At 40.2% G+C, this 22,451-nt stretch overlaps 1 protein-coding gene across 4 annotated transcripts; it reads right to left on the bottom strand.

Annotated features, from left to right (window-relative positions):
* Positions 1 to 2,501: 2,501 nt before the first annotated feature.
* LOC110507941 lies at positions 2,502 to 20,093 on the bottom strand. Of its 4 annotated transcripts, XM_036956790.1 has the most exons (14): positions 19,494 to 20,093; positions 19,136 to 19,405; positions 18,684 to 18,745; positions 17,929 to 18,077; positions 17,413 to 17,541; positions 17,127 to 17,238; positions 16,988 to 17,054; positions 16,840 to 16,886; positions 10,727 to 10,908; positions 10,479 to 10,592; positions 7,173 to 7,459; positions 6,754 to 6,852; positions 3,742 to 3,820; positions 2,502 to 2,821 (listed from the first exon to the last, which is right to left on the bottom strand). In XM_036956790.1, exons 2-14 carry the CDS (start codon positions 19,141 to 19,143, stop codon positions 2,810 to 2,812), a joined length of 1,347 nt encoding a protein of 448 aa, XP_036812685.1. In that variant the 5' UTR covers positions 19,144 to 19,405; positions 19,494 to 20,093; the 3' UTR covers positions 2,502 to 2,809. The 4 variants fall into 4 exon arrangements, with proteins under 4 accessions (XP_036812685.1, XP_036812684.1, XP_036812687.1 ...); XM_036956789.1 differs by having other exon boundaries at positions 19,136 to 20,093; XM_036956792.1 differs by having other exon boundaries at positions 19,236 to 20,092.
* Positions 20,094 to 22,451: the final 2,358 nt, after the last annotated feature.

Genomic DNA, 22,451 nt, shown 5'->3' with positions numbered 1-22,451 from the left:
AGTTTACCTTTGATGATCTTCGGATGTTTTCTCTCACGAGACTCCCAGTTACACAACAAATGTTCCTTTTGTTCCATAAAGATTATTATTAGATCCAAAATTCCTCTGTTTGTTTGTCGCGTAATGTTCAGAAATACACAGGAAAGAGCGGTCATTTTTTTATAATCAATCCTAAGGTTGTCTTTAAAATGTATAATCAATAATATATCAACCGCAAATGTCTTTCACAGTAGGAGAGGGAAAAGCAATACCTATCCAAATTCTGTTGCGCGAGCAAAACTCATGTGACAACTTGATGCGATGTTATTGTTCTGGCTCATTTTTCAAAATAAAAGCCTGAAACTATGTCTGAAGTCTGTTGACACCTCGAGGAAAAGATAGGAAAAGGAATCTGGTTCATATCCCTTTAAATGGAGCAAAGGTAGGCTATGGAACATGGAGTTTTCAAAATAGAAGCCACTTCCTGTTTTGATTTTCCTCAGGGTTTCGCCTGCAATATCAGTTCTGTTATACTCACAGACAATATTTTGACAGTTTTGGAAACTTTAGAGTGTTTTCTATCCAATAATAATAATATTAACATGCAAATATTAGCAACTGAGACTGAGGAGCTGGCCGTTTACAATGGGCACCTTTTCATCCAAGCTACACAATACTGCCCCTGCAGCCATAAAAAGTTAAGTAATTTTTCATGCTCAACAGTTTTCCTGTGTGTATCAAGAATGGTCCACCACCCAAAGAACATCCAGCCAACTTGACACAACTGTGGGAAGCATTGGAGTCAACATGGACCAGCATCCCTGTGGAGCGCTTTCAAACACCTAGTCCACGCCCCGACGAATGTAGGCTGTTCTGATGGCAAAAGGGGGAGCAACTCAACATTAGTAAGGTGTTCCTAATGTTTTGTACAGTCTGTGTATTATCTGGTGGAAGGGTGAAATAAATTAAGTGACTCATTAAAACTTCAGGCTAGGCGTCCGGCTAGCAGGACAACTTCTGGTGAAACTGGAGGGCACGCAATTCAAATAAATAATCATAAAAATAACGAATATTAAACACTTAGGAACATACAAGTGTCTTATATCGAATAAAAGCTTAAATTCCTGTTACTCTAACTGCACTGTCCGATTTACAATAGGCTTTACAGCGAAAGCATGCCATGTGATTGTTTGAGGACGGCGCCCCACATAGAAATATTTTTCCACCAGCACAGGTTACATAAATTCACAAAGGGAGGGAGGGACTGGTTCCCTTCACAAAATAGATGGCATCATGAAGCAGGAAAATTATGTGGATATATTGAAACAAAATCAAAAAATTTCATTCAGGAAGTTAAAGCTTGGTCGTAAATGGGTCTTTCAAATGGACAACGACCCCAAGCATACTTCCAAAATTGTAGCAAATTGGCTTAAAGACAACAAAGTCAAGGTATTGGAGTGGCCATCACAAAGCCCTGACCTCAATCCCATACAACATTTATGGGCAGAACTGAAAAAGTGTGTGCGAGCAAGGAGGCCTACAAATCTGCCTCAGTTACAACAGCTCTGTCAGGAGGAATGGACCAACATTTACCCAACTTATTGAGGGAAGCTTGTGGAAGGCTTCTAACTATCCTCGCTCCTCGCCATGTAAATCTGACAGGAGAAAACATCTGGTTACTAACTATCCTCAACATGTGGGGCGGCAGGGTAGCCTAGTGGTTAGAGCGTTAGACTAGTAACCGGAAGGTTGCAAGTTCAAACCCCCGAGCTGACAAGGTACAAATCTGTCATTCTGCCCCTGAACAGGCAGTTAACCCACTGTTCCTAGGCCGTCATTGAAAATAAGAATTTGTTCTTAACTGACTTGCCTGGTTAAATAAAGGTAAAAAAAAAAAAAAAAAAAAAAAAATGTAAATCTGACAGGAGAGAACATCTGGTTTCTAACTATCCTCGCTCCTCAACATGTAAATCTGACAGGAGAGAACATCTGGTTTCTAACTATCCTCAACATGTAAATCTGACAGGAGATAACATCAGGTTTCTAACTATCCTCAACATGTAAATCTGACAGGAGAGAACATCAGGTTTCTAACTATCCTCGCTCCTCAACATGTAAATCTGACAGGAGAGAACATCTGGTTTCTAACTATCCTCAACATGTAAATCTGACAGGAGAGAACATCTGGTTTCTAACTATCCTCAACATGTAAATCTGACAGGAGATAACATCTGGTTTCTAACTATCCTCGCTCCTCAACATGTAAATCTGTCATCGTCATCCAGACCATAAATTCTGATATTAAACCTTCTATTTTTGTCAATCCACTAGTCAGGATTGGAACTTCACAACGTTACACCCAGAAAGGTGAAAGTGTTAAAGTTACAGGAGTTATGTGTGGGGCAACCGTAGCATTTTCTGATTGGTCAATTCTTGGAAGCAATACCATCTGTTCATTGGCTAGTCAGAGCAATTCTTCTGATTGAGATCGAGCACAGCAATGTGATTGGCTGTGTATTATTGACATTGCAATACCCATAAGGAAATACAGTTGAACAGTTCACACAGTTTCATTCTATGATTTTATAACCTAAATGTTATTTATTTTATTGTAGCTCCTTTGTTGACAATAATTAAATGTGTTATTAGATGTGTACATTCATTATGTTATTGCATTAATACAGTCTGAACAGTAGTTATTTGGGGGAAGTTACCAACATAAAAGTGGAATATTGGAATATGTCTGACAAGAGGAACAGTCCTGCCCAGTGTGAAAGCCAGCACACACAGCCTTACACACTCAGCTCCCTGTATTCAATCAGCTGCACTTCTACAGCTTCACCTGGAGGGGCGACAGAAACAACACGATTTAAGGGACAGGACAAACAAGACCAATGACAGACAACACATCTTATCTGAAAGACTCCTGACATAAATGTCCCAATAGAGTCACTATGATCCAGAAACGGACTGGCCATAGGACATTTTGGGACCAGATGGGCCGGTCCATCTTTAAGCAGAGTGGGCTGGCCTAAATTGTGTGTTTGCAAAGAACAACTGTTTGGGGAGGGGGGGGGGGGGGGGGGCTAGTGTGTTAGAAGATACATGTAAATGTTGAAAAGAAAAACAGTCACATATCAATCATCACAGATGGCACCTGTACATAGCCCACCTATAATTTAGCCCAAACAACTACCTCTTTCCCTACTGTATTTTATTTATTTATTTATTTTGCTCCTTTGCACCCCATTATTTTTATTTCTACTTTGCACATTCTCCCATTGCAAATCTACCATTCCAGTGTTTTACTTGCTATATTGTATTTACTTTGCCACCATGGCCTTTTTGCCTTTACCTCCCTTATCTCACCTCATTTGCTCACATCGTATATAGACTTGTTTATACTGTATTATTGACTGTATGTTTGTTTTACTCCATGTGTAACTCTGTGTTGTTGTTTGTGTCAAACTGCTTTGCTTTATCTTGGCCAGGTCGCAGTTGTAAATGAGAACGTGTTCTCAACTAGCCTACCTGGTTAAATAAAGGTGTTCTCAACTGGCCTACCTGGTTAAATAAAGGTGTTCTCAACTAGCCTACCTGGTTAAATAAAGGTGTTCTCAACTTGCCTACCTGGTTAAATAAAGGTGTTCTCAACTAGCCTACCTGGTTAAATAAAGGTGAAATAAAATATAAAAACTGTTCACAATCCTCGACTGATTTCAAGACAAGATAAACATGTCATAAATAAAATACGTCACTCACCGTAACGTCAGGACCAGACTCCACAGACAACAGGTTGGGTTGGTCCTCCTCTTCCTCCTTGTCACCAGTGGGAAACCAGCTAGGATAATATTACACAGACGGATTAGATTACATCAGATATTCGTTGATTTATTGATTTGATATTTAAAGTATTGGGACTCTCCAGCCGGAGACAACATTATATATGACCTCAGTTATATTACTCTGTCAACTAGTAACACAGAGATGAACATCACAGAGACATTAATACAGAGATGAACATCACAGAGACATTAATACAGAGATGAACATCACAGAGACAACATTATATATTACCTCAGTTATATTACTCTGTCAACTAGTAACACAGAGATGAACATCACAGAGACATTAATACAGAGATGAACATCACAGAGACAACATTATATATGACCTCAGTTATATTACTCTGTCAACTAGTAACACAGAGATGAACATCACAGAGATATTAAACATTAATACAGAGATGAACATCACAGAGACAACATTATATATGACCTCAGTTATATTACTCTGTCAACTAGTAACACAGAGATGAACATCACAGAGACAACATTACAGTGGGGCAAAAAAGTATTTAGTCAGCAACCAATTGTGCAAGTTCTCCCACTTAAAAAGATGAGAGAGGCCTGTCATTTTCATCATAGGTACACTTCAACTATGACAGACAAAATCAGAAAAAAAATCCAGAAAATCACATTGTAGGATTTTTAATTAATTTATTTGCAAATTATGGTGGAAAATAAGTATTTGGTCAATAACAAAAGTTTCTCAATACTTTGTTATATACCCTTTGTTGGCAATGACAGAGGTCAAACGTTTTCTGTAAGTCTTCACAAGGTTTTCACACACTGTTGCTGGTATTTTGGCCCATTCTTCAATGCAGATCTCCTCTAGAGATAGTTCTCAGAACCTCAGAACCGCCCTGGAACCATAGTTAGACGTTCTCAGAACCTCCCTGGAACCATAGTAAAACGTTCCCAGAACCTCCCTGCAACCTAAAACGTAACGTTCCCAGAACAGGCTAACTCTTCGTTTTCAGAACGTTTAAAAAACGCTCCATTTTACCAGTCAGTAAAGTTATGGTTTCCTCCCAAGAACCAATGGTAAACCAAACATGAATGTTCCCACAACTTTAAATAAACCATATGCGCTAGTTGGGATTCCACTTCTTGTACTCCATGTCATATGCCAAGTTATGTTGACAAGGAGTAGAATGTTACCACAAAATAGACTGGTACCCAGTGTTGTGTCTTTACTATCATTAAACTGAAGATTCATCTTTATCAAATAACTCTCTGTAATTATTATTACGCGATTAAACTGATTAATCATGTAACTGTAATTAACTAGGAAGTCGGGGCACCAAGGAAAATATTCAGATTACTAAATTGTAATTTTCCTAATAGATATTCTAATATCTGATCAATTAGTGTGTCGTCGGGGTCTCTGTTGAAAAGTTTGTTTCTGTTGGAGAGTGTCTGTCCTCTCTCGCTCTCTGTCTCGTAGTTAGAATGGATAGTTCAGAGTGACATTCATTCATGTGGTTATAGAATAGATGTTTCGGCAGTTGTCGGTCTTCGCGTTCAATGATACCGAATTCCTAGCTGCAGACTAGTAATTAATATCAAAGACTTGTTCTTATCGATAGTCTAAGAGTTTGACCACGTGGTATGATTAAAAGATTCAGCCATCTACTCAAACCTTGGCCCTCTCGTTATCGAGGTAAGCTGGTCTGCAACCTTTGTCCTCTTGTGATTGAGAGAAACATGGTCTGATGAGAAATTCTCAAAGTGGGGGTTTTATTCGGGAGTTGCAGAAAAGGGCCTGTCCCAGGATGCCCGACCCTACTGGGCTCATGGACGGTCCTCTGATGTAGTTAAACTCCAAAGAGAATTGGAGTTTCCTTCATTAAACTGTCCAAAATCACATTACACTCATTTCAAACAGTATCATCCTTACTCATTCATCTTATACAACAATTAGATGTAAACCTCATATCTGAGGCTATTATATAAACAGCATTATGGTAATGTGGTCGCATTGGCTACCATGAGTTTCACCAAATTGTCGCAAATGGACCAGTTCGTAGCTGGATTCTTCACCAATCTTTTATACCTGCTTCAGAACATAAATGTTGTTGGGACCTCAAGTTCTGTGAGGTTGAAGAAATTCCTTTGTTCTCTATGAAAATTCTCTCTGTCTCTATACTGTGGCCATGAGGAAATAATCTCCTCCAAGAATTTACGACCTCTCTCTGACCACAGCAGCCTGTGTGTAGAAGACAGGGAAAGGGGGATGGGGCTTGCTGTACCCAAAGAGGGCAACGTCATGACACCAGGCTATGGAGATCCGTAGGGTTGAGAGCCTGTTTTTCGAGGGAGACCTGGCAAGACTTGTTTAGCAGGACCTAGCTAACTGTAGACTTAGTTAGCATGACCAGGCTAACTGTAGACTTAGTTAGCAGGACCAGGCTAACTGTAGAATTAGATAGCTGGACCAGGCTAACTGTAGACTTAGTTAGCAGGACCAGGCTAACTGTACACTTAGTTAGCAGGACCAGGCTAACTGTCGACTTAGATAGCAGGACCAGGCTAACTGTAGACTTAGTTAGCAGGACCAGGCTAACTGTACACTTAGTTAGCAGGACCAGGCTAACTGTCGACTTAGATAGCAGGACCAGGCTAACTGTATAATTAGATAGCAGGACCAGGCTAACTGTGGAATTAGATAGCAGGACCAGGCTAACTGTAGAATTAGATAGCAGGACCAGGCTAACTGTAGAATTAGATAGCAGGACCAGGCTAACTGTGGAATTAGATAGCAGGACCAGGCTAACTGTGGAATTAGATAGCAGGACCAGGCTAACTGTAGACTTAGATAGCAGGACAAGGCTAACTGTAAACTTGATTAGCAGGACCAGGCTAACTGTAGACTTAGATAGCAGCATTCGTAAGTTAGGCTAACTGTAGACCTAAGTCAGGCTAACCGCACCTGGAGGTGAAGAGAGCCTTCTCGTTGATCATCTGGGCTCTGAAGATGTTGACAGCCTTGTAGATGTCTATCACATCCTGGTACTTCTCCAGTAGATGCCTGAAGAGAGAGACAGGATAGAAAAGAGTCACTCCACAATATCACCACACCTGACAAGATTAAACACAACAATGTGGAGTTCAGACACTATAAACTTCCATTGGCAATCAATATCATCAATATCAATTAACATGTATTATATCATCAATATCAACCAGCATACCTCATATCATCAATATCAACCAGCATACCTCATATCATCAATATCAACCAGCATACCTCATATCATCAATATCAACCAGCATATATTATATCAACAATATAAATCAGCATACATTATATTGTATCAGTTGTATTACATTATAATATCCTTAATATACCTGTAATATGTCCCAGACTCATCCTTCTGGTTCCTCTGGTCTGGCTTCATGTCCTCTCTCCCCCACTGGTAGCAGGGGCAGGGGAAGAGGTTTAGCCAGGGGTAGAGGCAGGGGCTGGGGCCTTGTCTGGTCCTCTCTCCCAGGGGCAGGTTCTGTGCCAGGTAAGGTCTGAGCAGGGCTCTGGGCAGCAGAGACACCAGCCAGTAGATGGGCTCCTCATTTACAATGTCATGGAAGCTCTGGAGGTACTGACGCACAGCTGCAGAGGGCTGGATGGAGGACAGGTTCTGTAGGCAGGAAGAGGAAGAGATGGAGGAAGTGAGACAAAGAGTTTACTATGTGGTTATGGCTAAGCTTAGCCGAATACATTTCAACTCAGTTTCACAGTTCGTGACATTTAATAAAAGTTCAATTCAATGTCTTAGGATCACCACTTTATTTTAAGAATGTGAAGTGTCAGCATAATAGTAGAGAGAATGATTTATTTCAGCTTTTATTTATTTCATCACATTCCCAGTGAGTCAGAAATGTATATACACTCAATTAGTATTAGGTAGCATTGCCTATAAATTGTTTAACTTGGGTCAAACATTTCGGTTAGCCTTCCACAAGCTTCCCACATTCAGGTGGGTAAATTTTGGTCCAGTCCTCCTGACAGAGCTGGTGTAACTGAGTCAGGTTTGTAGGCCTCCTTGTTCGCATACGCTGTTTCAGTTCTGCCCACAAATCTTCTATGGGATTGAGGTCAGGGCTTTGTGATGGCCACTCCAATACCTTGACTTTGTTGTCCTTGAGCCATTTTGCCACAACTTTGGAAGTCTTCTTGGGGTCATTGTCCGTTTTGTAATTTATTATAGCTGTTTTTATAGCTGCACCAGGTTGGATCTGAATGTAATTGGGTTTCTCAAATATCCTGTAAATTAAAACCTTCCCTGTCATGTTTCAGGCACCAAATGTTCTTAAAGGAAGTGGCTTATTGATTATATGAAGATGTTTTAATATTCCCAGATGACTGGAAACCATAAATAAACTGTAATGCTAAAAGACCTTGAACTGAATGGAGTCAAAAAGGGAAAAGGTAGAAGATATGATTGGTTTACGTTTTGGGGGTGTGTCTAAATACACCAAAACCTGGGTAACTGAAATTGAACTAGAAATTAACCAAAACAAAAAAAGGTTAAAATTGAGTAATTGAAAATGTTTATGGAAGGTTTTTGGAATTGATAAATCACCTACTACGTTCTAGTTGAATTTTCTTGCTATAAGTCCTCTTAAATTATATATTAATATATATTATCTTAAATTGTATAAATAGATATGTTATCTTAAATTGTACATTAAGTAATATTATCTTAAATTGTACATTAAGATATACACTGCTCAAAAAAATAAAGGGAACACTAAAATAACACATCCTAGATCTGAATGAATGAAATATTCTTATGAAATACTTTTTTCTTTACTTAGTTGAATGTGCTGAAAACAAAATCACACAAAAATTATCAATGGAAATCAAATTTATCAACCTATGGAGGTCTGGATTTGGAGTCACACTCAAAATTAAAGTGAAAACCAAACTACAGCCTGATCCAACTTTGATGTAATGTCCTTGAAACAAGTCAGAATTAGGCTCAGTAGTGTGTGTGTGGCCTCCATGTGCCTGTATGACCTCCCTACAACGCCTGGGCATGCTCCTGATGAGGTGGCGGATGGTCTCCTGAGGGATCTCCTCCCAGACCTGGACTAAAGCATCCCCCAACTCCTGGACATCTGTGGTGCAACGTGGCGTTGATGGATGGAGTAAGACATGATGTCCCAGATGTGCTCAATTGGATTCAGGTCTGGGGAACGGGCGGGCCAGTCCATAGCATCAATGCCTTCCTCTTGCAGGAACTGCTGACACACTCCAGCCACATGAGGTCTAGCATTGTCTTACAGTAGGAGGAACCCAGGGCCAACCGCACCAGCATATGGTCTCACAAGGGGTCTGAGGATCTCATCTCGGTACCTAATGGCAGTCAGGCTACCTCTGGCGAGCACCGCTGTGCGGCCCCCAAAGAAAAGCCACCCCACACCATGACTGACCCACCGCCAAACCGGTCATGCTGGAGGATGTTGCAGGCAGCAGAACGTTCTCCACGGCGTCTCCAGACTCTGTCACATGTTCTCAGTGTGAACCTGCTTTCATCTGTGAAGAGCACAGGGTGCCAGTGGCGAATTTGCCAATCTTGGTGTTCTCTGGCAAATGCCAAACGTCCTGCATGGTGTTGGGCTGTAAGCACAACCCCCACCTGTGGACGTCGGGCCCTCATACCACCCTCATGGAGTCTGTTTCTGACCGTTTGAGCAGACACATGCACATTTGTGGCCTGCTGGAGGTCATTTTGCAGGGCTCTGGCAGTGTTCCTCCTGCTCCCACTTGCACAAAGGCGGAGGTAGCGGTCCTGCTGCTGGGTTGTTGCCCTCCTACGGCCTCCTCCATGTCTCCTAATGTACTGGCCTGTCTCCTGGTAGCGCCTCCATGCTCTAGACAATACTCTGACAGACACAGAAAACCTTCTTGCCACAGCTCGCATTGATGTGCCATCCTGGATGAGCTGCACTACCTGAGCCACTTGTGTGGGTTGTAGACTCCGTCTCTTGCTACCACTAGAGTGAAAGCAACGCCAGCATTCAAAAGTGACAGAAACATCAGCCATGAAGCATAGGTACTGAGAAGTGGTCTGTAGTCACCACCTACAGAACCACTCCTTTATTGGTGGGTGTCTTGCTAATTGCCTATAATTTCCACCTGTTGTCTATTCCATTTGCACAACAGCATGTGAAATGTATTGTCAATCAGTGTTGCTTCCTAAGTGGACAGTTTGATTTCACAGAAGTGTAATTGACTTGGAATTACATTGTGTTGTTTAAGTGTTCTCTTTATTTTTTTGAGCAGAGTATGTTTCTATTTAGAACCCTTCTGGACTTCCAAAGAACCCTTCTAGACTTCCAAAGAATCGTTCTAGACTTCCAAAGAATCCTTCTGAACTTCCAAAGAATCCTTCTGAACTTCCAAAGAATCCTTCTGAACTTCCAAAGAATCCTTCTGAACTTCCAAAGAATCCTTCTGAACTTCCAAAGAATCCTTCTGAACTTGTGTTGTTTAAGTGTTCCCTTTATTATTTTGAGCAGTGTATTATCTTAAATTGTATATTAAGATGTATTATCTTAAATTGTATATTAAGATATATTATCTTAAATTGTATATTAAGATATATTATCTTAAATTGTATATTAAGGGTGATTGTTATAACAGCTTCCTACCAGGTGTGGTTGAGTTTGGATCTGGGACTCCTTCAGAGACTCCTGGTAGCGTTGATGTGTTCTCTGGAGAAACATCATGATGTCTGGAGGACCCTGGACTGTTCTGATCAGCACCTGGCTCATACACACATTTGTACTGTTATACAGAGCAACTTATCTTAAGATGGCTAGGAACGACAACCACGTATCACAGTCATAGTAAGTAAATCTTTGCGGTATTGGTTTAATTTCATGTATTTTCTTTTCACCCGCAGCATGGGGATGACTCTGTCCAGGTATAGCACCTCCTGGTGGCAGAAGTCAGCATAGCAGCGGGCAGGCAGACGTCTGGAATACATCCCTCTGAGGAAGGCTGAGTAGAGGATCTCATCTGCTACTCTCTCACTGGTCTCCCACAGGACGTCATAAATACTCACCTCTTTAACCAGCTCTGGGGGAGGGAGGGAGGGAGGGAGGGACAGTGTTCACAACTATGTGGGACATTTTATTTTTAATGATTAGTACAAAACTCTAAACAGTTCATCAAAAAGACAGTTGTTTTAAAACGAAGCAATTTTTTTTTAAATTGACTATTACAAGACACAAAATCATACAGTCACTTATTCACCAAACTTAATCAGTGTTTCATCTAGAAATACATGTTTCACATTGCAATACATGTTCATATAAATGTAAATACTTTTCACAATGCAACTCACTCTTTACTTTAGGTATGATTCTCTTCTCATTTGTTAAAATACATTTTACTATCACTCTAATACATGCCATTTGTGTGGCAGGTGTTTTTCTCCAAAGTGTTGGTATGTAACCTCAGTGGGAATCAAACCCACAGCTCTGGTGTTGCTGGTGCCATGCTCATACTAACTGAGCCACACACACTATAATACATAAGAATCAAACCCACAGCTCTGGTGTTGCTGGTGCCATGCTCATACTAACTGAGCCACACACTATAATACATAAGAATCAAACCCACAGCTCTGGTGTTGCTGGTGCCATGCTCATACTAACTGAGCCACACACACTATAATACATAAGAATATAATACATAAGACACTAAAATCACATTGAACCATAGAGGGGTTAGTCGAATTAGCAATGTATGTAACCTGTATTCCTGAATTCTAAATAACAGGCACTCCTACTATCTAGAACCGTCTACTATCCACTATCTAGAACAGTCTACTATCTAGAACAGTCTACTACTGCTATCCACTATCGACAACAGTCTGCTATCTAGAACAGTCTACTATCTAGAACAGTCCACTATCCACTATCTAGAACAGTCCACTATCCACTATCTAGAACAGTCCACTATCCACTATCTAGAACAGTCTACTATCCACTATCTAGAACAGTCCACTATCCACTATCTAGAACAGTCTACTATCTACTATCTACTATCTAGAACAGTCTACTATCTAGAACAGTCTACTATCTACTGTCTAGAACAGTCTACTATCCACTATCTAGAACAGTATACTATCTACTATCTACGATCTAGAACAGTCTGCTATCCACTATCTAGAACAGTCTGCTATCCACTATCTAGAACAGTCCGCTATCCGTTATCTAGAACAGTATACTATCTACTATCTACTATCTAGAACAGTCTGCTATCCACTATCTAGAACAGTCTGCTATCCACTATCTAGAACAGTATACTATCTACTATCTAGAACAGTCTGCTATCCACTATCTAGAACAGTCTGCTATCCACTATCTAGAACAGTCTGCTATCCACTATCTACTATCTAGAACAGTCTACTATCTAGAACAGTCTACTATCTACTATCTAGAACAGTCTACTATCTACTGTCTAGAACAGTCTACTATCCACTATCTAGAACAGTATACTATCTACTATCTAGAACAGTCTGCTATCCACTATCTAGAACAGTCTGCTATCCACTATCTAGAACAGTCCGCTATCCGTTATCTAGAACAGTATACTATCTACTATCTACTATCTAGAACAGTCTGCTATCCACTATCTAGAACAGTCTGCTATCCACTATCTAGAACAGTATACTATCTACTATCTAGAACAGTCTGCTATCCACTATCTAGAACAGTCTGCTATCCACTATCTAGAACAGTCTGCTATCCACTATCTACTATCTAGAACAGTCTACTATCTAGAACAGTCTACTATCTACTATCTAGAACAGTCTACTATCTACTGTCTAGAACAGTCTACTATCCACTATCTAGAACAGTATACTATCTACTATCTAGAACAGTCTGCTATCCACTATCTAGAACAGTCTGCTATCCACTATCTAGAACAGTCCGCTATCCGTTATCTAGAACAGTATACTATCTACTATCTACTATCTAGAACAGTCTACTATCTACTATCTAGAACAGTCTACTATCTACTGTCTAGAACAGTCTACTATCCACTATCTAGAACAGTATACTATCTACTATCTAGAACAGTCTACTATCTACTGTCTAGAACAGTCTACTATCCACTATCTAGAACAGTATACTATCTACTATCTACGATCTAGAACAGTCTGCTATCCACTATCTAGAACAGTCTGCTATCCACTATCTAGAACAGTCCGCTATCCGTTATCTAGAACAGTATACTATCTACTATCTACTATCTAGAACAGTCTGCTATCCACTATCTAGAACAGTCTGCTATCCACTATCTAGAACAGTCCGCTATCCGTTATCTAGAACAGTATACTATCTACTATCTACTATCTAGAACAGTCTGCTATCCACTATCTAGAACAGTCTGCTATCCACTATCTAGAACAGTCTGCTATCCACTATCTACTATCTAGAACAGTCTACTATCTAGAACAGTCTACTATCTACTATCTAGAACAGTCTACTATCTACTGTCTAGAACAGTCTACTATCCACTATCTAGAACAGTATACTATCTACTATCTAGAACAGTCTGCTATCCACTATCTAGAACAGTCTGCTATCCACTATCTAGAACAGTCCGCTATCCGTTATCTAGAACAGTATACTATCTACTATCTACTATCTAGAACAGTCTGCTATCCACTATCTAGAACAGTCTGCTATCCACTATCTAGAACAGTATACTATCTACTATCTAGAACAGTCTGCTATCCACTATCTAGAACAGTCTGCTATCCACTATCTACTATCTAGAACAGTCTACTATCTAGAACAGTCTACTATCTACTATCTAGAACAGTCTACTATCTACTGTCTAGAACAGTCTACTATCCACTATCTAGAACAGTATACTATCTACTATCTAGAACAGTCTGCTATCCACTATCTAGAACAGTCTGCTATCCACTATCTAGAACAGTCCGCTATCCGTTATCTAGAACAGTATACTATCTACTATCTACTATCTAGAACAGTCTGCTATCCACTATCTAGAACAGTATGCTATCTACTATCTAGAACAGTCTGCTATCCACTATCTAGAACAGTCTGCTATCCACTATCTAGAACAGTCTGCTATCCACTATCTAGAACAGTCTGCTATCCACTATCTAGAACAGTCTACTATATATTATCTAGAACAAGCTGGTCAGCTTGCTGATGAACAGAATGCTTTCAGAAAGCCAGAGTGTTTGACGTGATTTTTGTTGTTATGTAACTTCAGTTGATTGACCGGTGCGTTAATCGACTCCAGGGGGTGAAACAGCTTGCCTCTGTTGAGGGAAAATATATTTTGCTGAAGGGAGGGTAATCCATTTTCATTTAAGAGACCCTGGAGTGTGGGGCAGTTAGATCACATATTTCATCACTATCAACTACAGTCAGACTACTACACTTTCACTCATAAGGAATTAGACAAGTTTTAGGATATTATTTAGGGAGGAAATATGATATGGTGCATCTAGTGGAAGTAGTTTAGAAGTTTGTTAGTTTTACATTTTTTAGAGAGGTCAATTTTATCCATGTGACCCTTATTATAAATAATGTTTACTCCCGAGTCTGAGAAGATGTCATTATGTTTTGGTGATTAAATCAATGTTTTCATTGTATTTTACTATTTTGGATCTCTGGTTGTGTGGTGAGAGAGATGTCTCCAAACAAAATGGATGCTCTATAAAAAGGTTTGGAATAGACAACTGGCTGCACCTGTTACCAGTTCAGAGTTCGGCACTAAGAGTTCTGGAAAAATCCCCAAATACTTAAATAGCACCAATATCAGTAAGAAAAAAAAATCACTATCATTTTCCGTGAAGAAAAACTGTGGGGGTTGTTTTAACTCTACAAGTATTGTTGTGGCAGTGGAAGAAATGTTAAAATGCTTTATTTAAGCAAAGTAGTGAAATATGGTATAATGTAAAAACAAAAAAAATTATAAAAAATATATGCCACTATCTGGTCTGTTTACTTTGATGGACTGCTATGTGAATTTTATTCCTTTGGAGTGTGAGGCAGTTAGATCATGTCACGACTTCCCCCGAAGTTGGTTCCCCTGCCCGTTTCGGGCGGCGCTCGGCGGTCGTCGTCACCGGCCTACTAGAAGGTGGTTCCCCTGCCTGTTCGGGCGGCGCTCGGCGGTCGTCGTCACCGTCCTACTAGAAGGTGGCTCCCCTGCCTGTTTCGGGCGACGCTCGGCGGTCGTCGTCACCGTCCTACTAGCCGCCACCGATCCCTTTTTCGTTTGTCTTATTCGTTTCACCTGTGTTTGTTGTTTAATGAGCTTCCCTATTTTTAGTAGGTGGACCCGCCCTTATTTTGTGCAGGATTGTCTTTATGTCACGTGTGCGTTTTAGGTAGAGGTGGATTAATTTTCTTAACTGGGCACACCTGTGTTTTTTGGGTTGTCACGTTGTTGTCTGTGCCCTGTATTGTTGGGGTTATCATTTTTTTGCCCGAAGTAAAGAGCACTTTTCTCTGCGTCTGATTCCTTCACCCACCTAGTCCCGCGTGACAGATCACATATTTCACCACTAACAACTATAGTCAGACTACTACACTTTCACTCATAAGGAATTAGAAATGTTTCAGGATATTATTTAGGGAGGAAATATGATGTGGTGCATCTAGTGGAAGTAGTTTAGAAGTTTGTTAGGGTTCAATTTTAGTGGGCTGGTTTTAGTAGAGGGAGTGACTGTTGTAGAATAGTAGTCTTCAGTGGGTAGTAGTAGATAGATATTAGTAGCAGTAGATAACTGTTACATATTACTGCACTGTCGGAACTAGAAGCACAAGCATTTCGCGACTCCCACAATAACATCTGTTAAACACATGTATGTGACCAATAAAATGTTATTTTATTTCATTTTGTTGTTGTTGTTGTAAATGCAGTTAGACGGTTGAGTCCTCGGACTATCAACCTCGTGCGATCTTAAATCTGCACAGACGACTAATGACCTTATACACTCTGTCTGCTGACTGCCATGTATACCAGAAGGATGTATTCTTCTATTAAAGCAGAGACCCGACTATGTGTGTTAATCTTTCAACTCTGAACCCTTCTTGGAGATGGTTGATTGGTTCATTTAATGCAAATCTTATAAAAATGTTGTTTGAAAGAATCTGCAGTCTCTCTCTTCCTGTAGAATTGCTACCACAGGAAAGTGGGTTAGAGGTGATATAATTAGCATAACGCATAATCAGTCTTAATGAGAACATTCTAAAAGTTCTATGGTAGTTAATTCAACAGTGGGAAGTTAGCTACATTAAACTAGTTCTATGGTAGTTAATTCAACAGTAGGAAGTTAGCTACATTAAACTAGTTCTATGGTAGTTAATTCAACAGTAGGAAGTTAGCAACATTAAACTAGTTCTATGGTAGTTAATTCAACAGTAGGAAGTTAGCTACATTAAACTAGTTCTATGGTAGTTAATTCAACAGTGGGAAGTTAGCAACATTAAACTAGTTATATGGTAGTTAATTCAACAGTAGGAAGTTAGCTACATTAAATGAGTTGATGAAGTTACCAAAACAGCTGTATAGTTTAATTGGTAGAAGGTTTTTCTGTTCTAATTTTAGATTTGAATAGCAGAGTAGACTAATAATGTGCTCTATGTTTTTGTCGAAGCTACAGGGAAAGTGGTCAAAATCACATTGTTTAGAGTGAATAGACTGTTGGAAGTCAGATTTAAAATGGGAGATTTAAATCAAGGGATATTTAGAATGTTGAAGAAATCCCGTTAAAGAGGGAGAGGATTTCTAGGAGGACAAAAAGCTTAATAGTTTAAAATCAATTCCAGATCGGTCAACACGTTTTAAAGGGCAATACAGGTGCAGCTCCTTGTTGAATGGCACTCTGACATTTAGAAGATGACAGCTGTTCACTTCTAAATGTCAGAGTGCCATTCAACAAGGAGCTGCACCTGTAACATAATTAACTTATTGTCTATCCGAGGCAATGGGCCAAGACATTCCTACCTCTCTCGTGTGATTTCTTCTGACTTGGCAATGATGCTAAACCAGATCTAAAAGAAAATGAAATAAAAAAAGACTTGAATGTAATTGAGTTTTAATATGGTGCCTGTATAAAACATGTCCAGATACAAGACAGTGTTAGACCTGCTACCTTGTCTCCATAGAACACACATAGAACCTCAGCTCTGCACAGGACACGTCATTCCAGCCCTGCCCACCTGTTGTCAAGACAAATCTCACTTCAGTTATTTCAATGTGCTCAGAGAGTGTGTGTGTGTGTGTGTGTGTACCTCCAGTGTGTAGCTCCATACAGTTCTCCCCCTGTCCAGAGTTACTGGGCTCATCCTCCTCCCAGTAGAAACTGTCAACAGCTGAGCCGTCACTCCACAGCCACATCCCCTCCTTATCACAGAAACACATTGATGTTTGATGTTTGATGTTTGATTGATGGATTGAAACCACTTCATTGTTTTTAAACAGAAAGTACGTTGAGCTTTTGCCTCTGTAAACTGTAGACATTTGACAGACTGGTTGACAGACTGACAGACTGACTGATGAATTATTGACCCAGTGTACCTGAGCTGCATCGTAGCCTCCCATCCAGACCGGCTGGTCTGTGTGTCTCCTGACCAGATCCTGGACAAACACCTGTTGACCCGGGCTGTGAACCGACACCAGGTTCCCTCTGTGCTGGGAGCAGTACAACTAGAGAGACAGTCAGAGAACACTGTGTTAGCCCGCTGAGCTAAAGTCCTGGCAGTACCTCAGGGAGCAAAGATCAATGCAGGCTAGAAATGGAAATTTCCTGAATTAAATGTGTGTTTGTCTTGAAGTATCAATGGTTGTGAAATAGTATTAGTTGTAGGAGTGACAGCAGTAGAAGTAGTAGTATTGGTGACAGAAGTAGTACTATTAGTAGTAGTAGTTTTTAATTTAACTAGATTTTAAAGCATACAATTTTATGTGAAAAACGGATTTTAGCTTCATTCTTTTACCATGGATTTGCCCTAAATCAATGCCTAACCAACTCTACTACAGCAACAGAACAAGTTGACCTTTAGTTTCTCAGTCTCTCCCAATTACAAGCGTTACCTCTGCAGTGGCCCAGGTGGCCCAGACGGGGTAGAAGGAGAAGCAGCGATGCTCATTCTGATGCCACCCGGCTGGGCATGGTGACTGGGAGTCCACGCCTTCCACCTCCTCCTCTGTAGTGTTCACTACCCCCGGGGCAGCATCCAGCCCTGGAACAACAACACACACCAACAGTATGTACTGTTCAAGAGCTGTGCTTGACTTAGTTTACCTGGTACATTGGAAGCAATTCATGGAATAATCCCAAAAATGCAAACTAAGCTAGATCAAGTAGCACCTCAAATACTGTATAGCATCTAGAGTTGGGTTTGACCAGATACAATGCTATTTTACTGTAAACAAATTGACAACAGACTTTCAGCACTCTTATAGGGAAGGACATTCAACATGCACAGCGTTTACACAGATGGTTGATGATGTTTGGCCGAGTGAAATTCATGATCAAAAGATTGTAGGAGTTGTTTTGTTAGACTTCAGTGTGGCCTTTGACGTCATCATTCATAGTCTATGGCTTTACACCTCCTGCTATAATGTAGATAAAGAGTCGCCTGTTTAAATAAATAACAATTTGTATATAAGAATGTGTTCTTGATTACAGACCTGCCTAGTTAAATAAAGGTTAAGAATTTGTTCTTAACTGACCTGCCTATTTATATAAAGGTTAAATAAAAAAAGTGTTTTAACAGAACACAAGTTTTCTATCAATCATTTTAACTGTTTACACACACCGTCTGTTTTTCAAGTTTCATATTCACCTGTTGCGAGGTGCAGGGCCATCACTATACAACAAAGCAGCAGAGACATTCTGCCAACCGACCTACAGAGGAAACAATGATATTACTTTACATAACAACTCTACATTTAACAACCTCTAATAGTGTTAAAGGGATCCTGGATACCATTTTAATGTCTCCGTGTGCATTAGGAAGGAAGGTAGTGGTTGTTTCACGAGCAAATGCTATCTAGCAGTAGCACAATGACTGGAAGTCTACAGGTACGTTAGCATTGCTAATACACCTGTAGACTTCCAGTCATTGAACTAGAATCGTACATTGTGCATTTAACATAACATGTTAAATGCACAATGCACAAACATAACATGTTTTAAAATGACATCGCTTAACATGACACAACACAAATGAACTTTTAAGTGACATAAGTTAACATGACATAACAGAACAGCTCCATCTGTAAAGTAGCACATCACCTGGACATGAATCAGAGAATGTTGAGAGTAACACAGTGACAGTAGTAGTAGTAGCTTGGTCTTGGTAGTATAGCTCAGAATCAGAGAGTGTTGAGAGTACCTGAGCTGGCTAGAAACACAGTGACAGTAGTAGTAGTAGCTTGGTCTTGGTAGGATAGCTCAGAATCAGAGAATGTTGAGAGTACCTGAGCTGGCTAGAAACACAGTGACAGTAGTAGTAGTAGCTTGGTCTTGGTAGTATAGCTCAGAATCAGAGAATGTTGAGAGTACCTGAGCTGGCTAGAAACACAGTGACTGTAGTAGTAGTAGTAGCTTGGTCTTGGTAGTGTAGCTCAGAATCAGAGAATGTTGAGAGTACCTGAGCTGGCTACTGCTTCTGGCTTGGATTAGTCACTGTTGAGGAGGAGGAGGAGGAGTGAAATGAAGTGATGTAAGGAGAAGAGATGAGGAAATAATAAGGTACTGCAGAACAGCAACCAGACCATATCCTCCTCTCTACACTAGTGGGTGTGTCCTAAAAGCCTCAGCCCTGCCCACTCTCATTATCAGTCAGACTAGAATCACATCAACATCCTGCTAGTTCCAACAACACATCTCCTGTTCTGACAGACTAGAATCACATCAACATCTTGCTAGTTCTAACAATACATCTCCTGTTCTGACAGACTAGAATCACATCAACAACCTGCTAGTTCTAACAACACATCTCCTGTTCTGACAGACTAGAATTACATCAACAACCTGCTAGTTCTAACAACACATCTCCTGTTCTGACAGACTAGAATTACATCAACAACCTGCTAGTTCTAACAACACATCTCCTGCTCTGACAGAAGACACAGAGAAAACCCTCAATTTCTCGCATGGAACAGCCTTCATTTCTCAGAACAAGAATAGACTGACGAGTTTCAGAAAAAAGTTATTTGTTTCTGGCCATTTTGAGCCTGTAATCCAACCCACAAATGCTGATGCTCCAGATACTCAACCAGTCTAAAGAAGGCCAGTTTTATTTCTTCTTTAATCAACACGAAAGTTTTTCAGCTGTGCTAACATAATTGCAAGAGGGTTTTCTAATGATCAATTAGCCTTTTTAATATGATAAAGTTAGATTAGCTAACACAACGTGCCGTCAGAGGAATGATGGTTGCTGATAATGGGCCTCAGTTCAACCAATGTAGATATTCCACTAAAAAAATAACCTGTTTCCAGCTACAATAGTCACTTACAACATTAACAATGTCTACACTGTATTTCTGATCAATTTCATGTTATTGTAACGGGCAAAACATTTGCTTTTCTTCCATAAACAAGGACATTTTTAAGAAAATCCCAAACTTTTGAACGGTAGTTTATATCAAAATAATGAAATACATATTTCAATGTCCAGATGTAGAAAGTTTTACCAATAATTTACCAATAATTCATTAATTTAGTAACACCATCCTCATAAATTATACTGTTAAAGATATTCTGCCCTATAAACCTACATAAGCTGCCTATTTGCATTGCAATTGTCCAGTAACAACACCAATGAATTACAGATTCCTCCAAGATTGTTGAGTGTTTTTTAGCTGAAAGACCGAGCTAATAGATTCTTATCTTGTTCGGGATACTGTGTGAGGGCTTGGCTCCTCTAATGCCTCACAGAGGTGGACCCATTGAAAATAGGGTGTAGTCCTCCCTGAGGCAGGAGAGTTTCAGGCGAGTGGCGGACAGGTTCAAGCTGTTGCAGCTGAGCTAACAGCAGGAGAATCTCTTCCCGAAATGTCCCTCCTCTTGCGTGCAAATCATCTTGGTATTCGGGCCCAGCCATGAATAAAAACACAATTAGACTAACACTATTAGCTTGCTAGCCAGTACGATCCAAGTCTCTGATCCACCTCTACGCCGACGACACCATTCTGCATACTTCTGGGCCTTCTTTGGACACTGTGTTAAACAGGTTATCACTCTCAGGGCTTTTGGGCCAAACGGATGAACAGGGCACGTTCTCAGAGCATGCACAGACCAGCAGGCAAGTGTCTTCACATTTTACTGACGGCCAGGCTCAGACTACTTTGAATACCCTCTGTGATAGAGTTCTCAAAAAACTTCTAGCATAATAGTATGTTGCTTGTGTTTTTTATTCGTTTGGCATGTGAGTTCTTAGCTTGTTTTAGTTTAGTGTTTAGTCTAATCTACAGCACTTTTATTTCTTCATTTGGATGATTTATTTATTTATTTAACCTTTATTTAACCAGGTAGGCTAGTTGAGAACACCTTTATTTAACCAGGTAGGCAAGTTGAGAACACCTTTATCTAACCAGGTAGGCCAGTTGAGAACAAGTTCTCATTTACAACTGCGACCTGGCCAAGATAAAGCAAAGCAGTTTGACACATACAACGACACAGAGTTACACATGGAGTAAAACAAAACATACAGTCAATAATACAGTAGAAAAATAAGATCTGGTTTAGATGAAACAATAAAAAAAAACTACATTTTTTATTTTTTATTTTTGTATCATCGTCTTTAAAATGAACAAGATAAAACAAACATTCAGATAGGATGATGGGGACAATTTCAGTGAAAAATATGAGGGCAACAGTACATGTGCAAAGTTTCAGAAAAAAAAACCTAGGAAGAAACCTAGAGAGGAACCAGGCTATGAGGGGTGGCCAGTCCTCTTCTAGCTGTGTCGGGTGGAGATCACAGTGGTTGTAGAGGGTGCAACAGAACCTCAAGAGTAACAATGAACAGTTTAGGGTTCCATAGCCGCAGGCTATGAATTCACAGAAGACACCGGATAAGACAGGAAAAGTACACCAGATATAACATACTGACCCTAGCCCCCACCCATTTTGCCATATAACCCCACCAACTTTGCCAAAACTCTAGACAATATTCTGCTGCTGATGCCAGATGCCATAGCAGTCTCTTTCTGATGTAAAGCAGAGGGTCACTGAGCATGTGGGGCATGTGATGGGGGACTTCATCTTGCAGACAACACAGCAACGCCTCCATGATGAGCCCTTTTGGACCTTAGGCACATCCATGCCTGCACAAATATATTTGGGCAGATGAACACTTGTGGCAGGAGCAGAAGGGACAGGGCTTGGTTCAGTGGTGCTGTAGCCAGCAAGCTCCTTGATGCTCCCTCTAATGTAGACTGATTGTAGGAAGCATGCTGGTTGTGTTGAGATGTATGGGTTTGCATTCTACACCATTCATTTACATATATACATATTTATACATACATACATACATTATACATAGACATACAGTGGGGCAAAAAAGTATTTAGTCAGCCACCAATTGTGCAAGTTCTCCCACTTA

This window comes from Oncorhynchus mykiss, chromosome 21 (assembly GCF_013265735.2).
Source record: "Oncorhynchus mykiss isolate Arlee chromosome 21, USDA_OmykA_1.1, whole genome shotgun sequence".
In the NCBI taxonomy this organism is placed as follows: Eukaryota; Metazoa; Chordata; class Actinopteri; order Salmoniformes; family Salmonidae; genus Oncorhynchus; species Oncorhynchus mykiss.
This window is presented reverse-complemented; position numbering and strand designations above follow the sequence as displayed.

Coding starts and splice junctions, on each gene's coding strand:
- LOC110507941 (XM_036956789.1), bottom strand. Junction 17,542..17,928: donor CCACCTGGGCCACTGCAGAG/GTAACGCTTGTA, acceptor CTGTCTCTCTAG/TTGTACTGCTCCCAGCACAG. Junction 10,593..10,726: donor GAGTCATCCCCATGCTGCGG/GTGAAAAGAAAA, acceptor TGTATGAGCCAG/GTGCTGATCAGAACAGTCCA.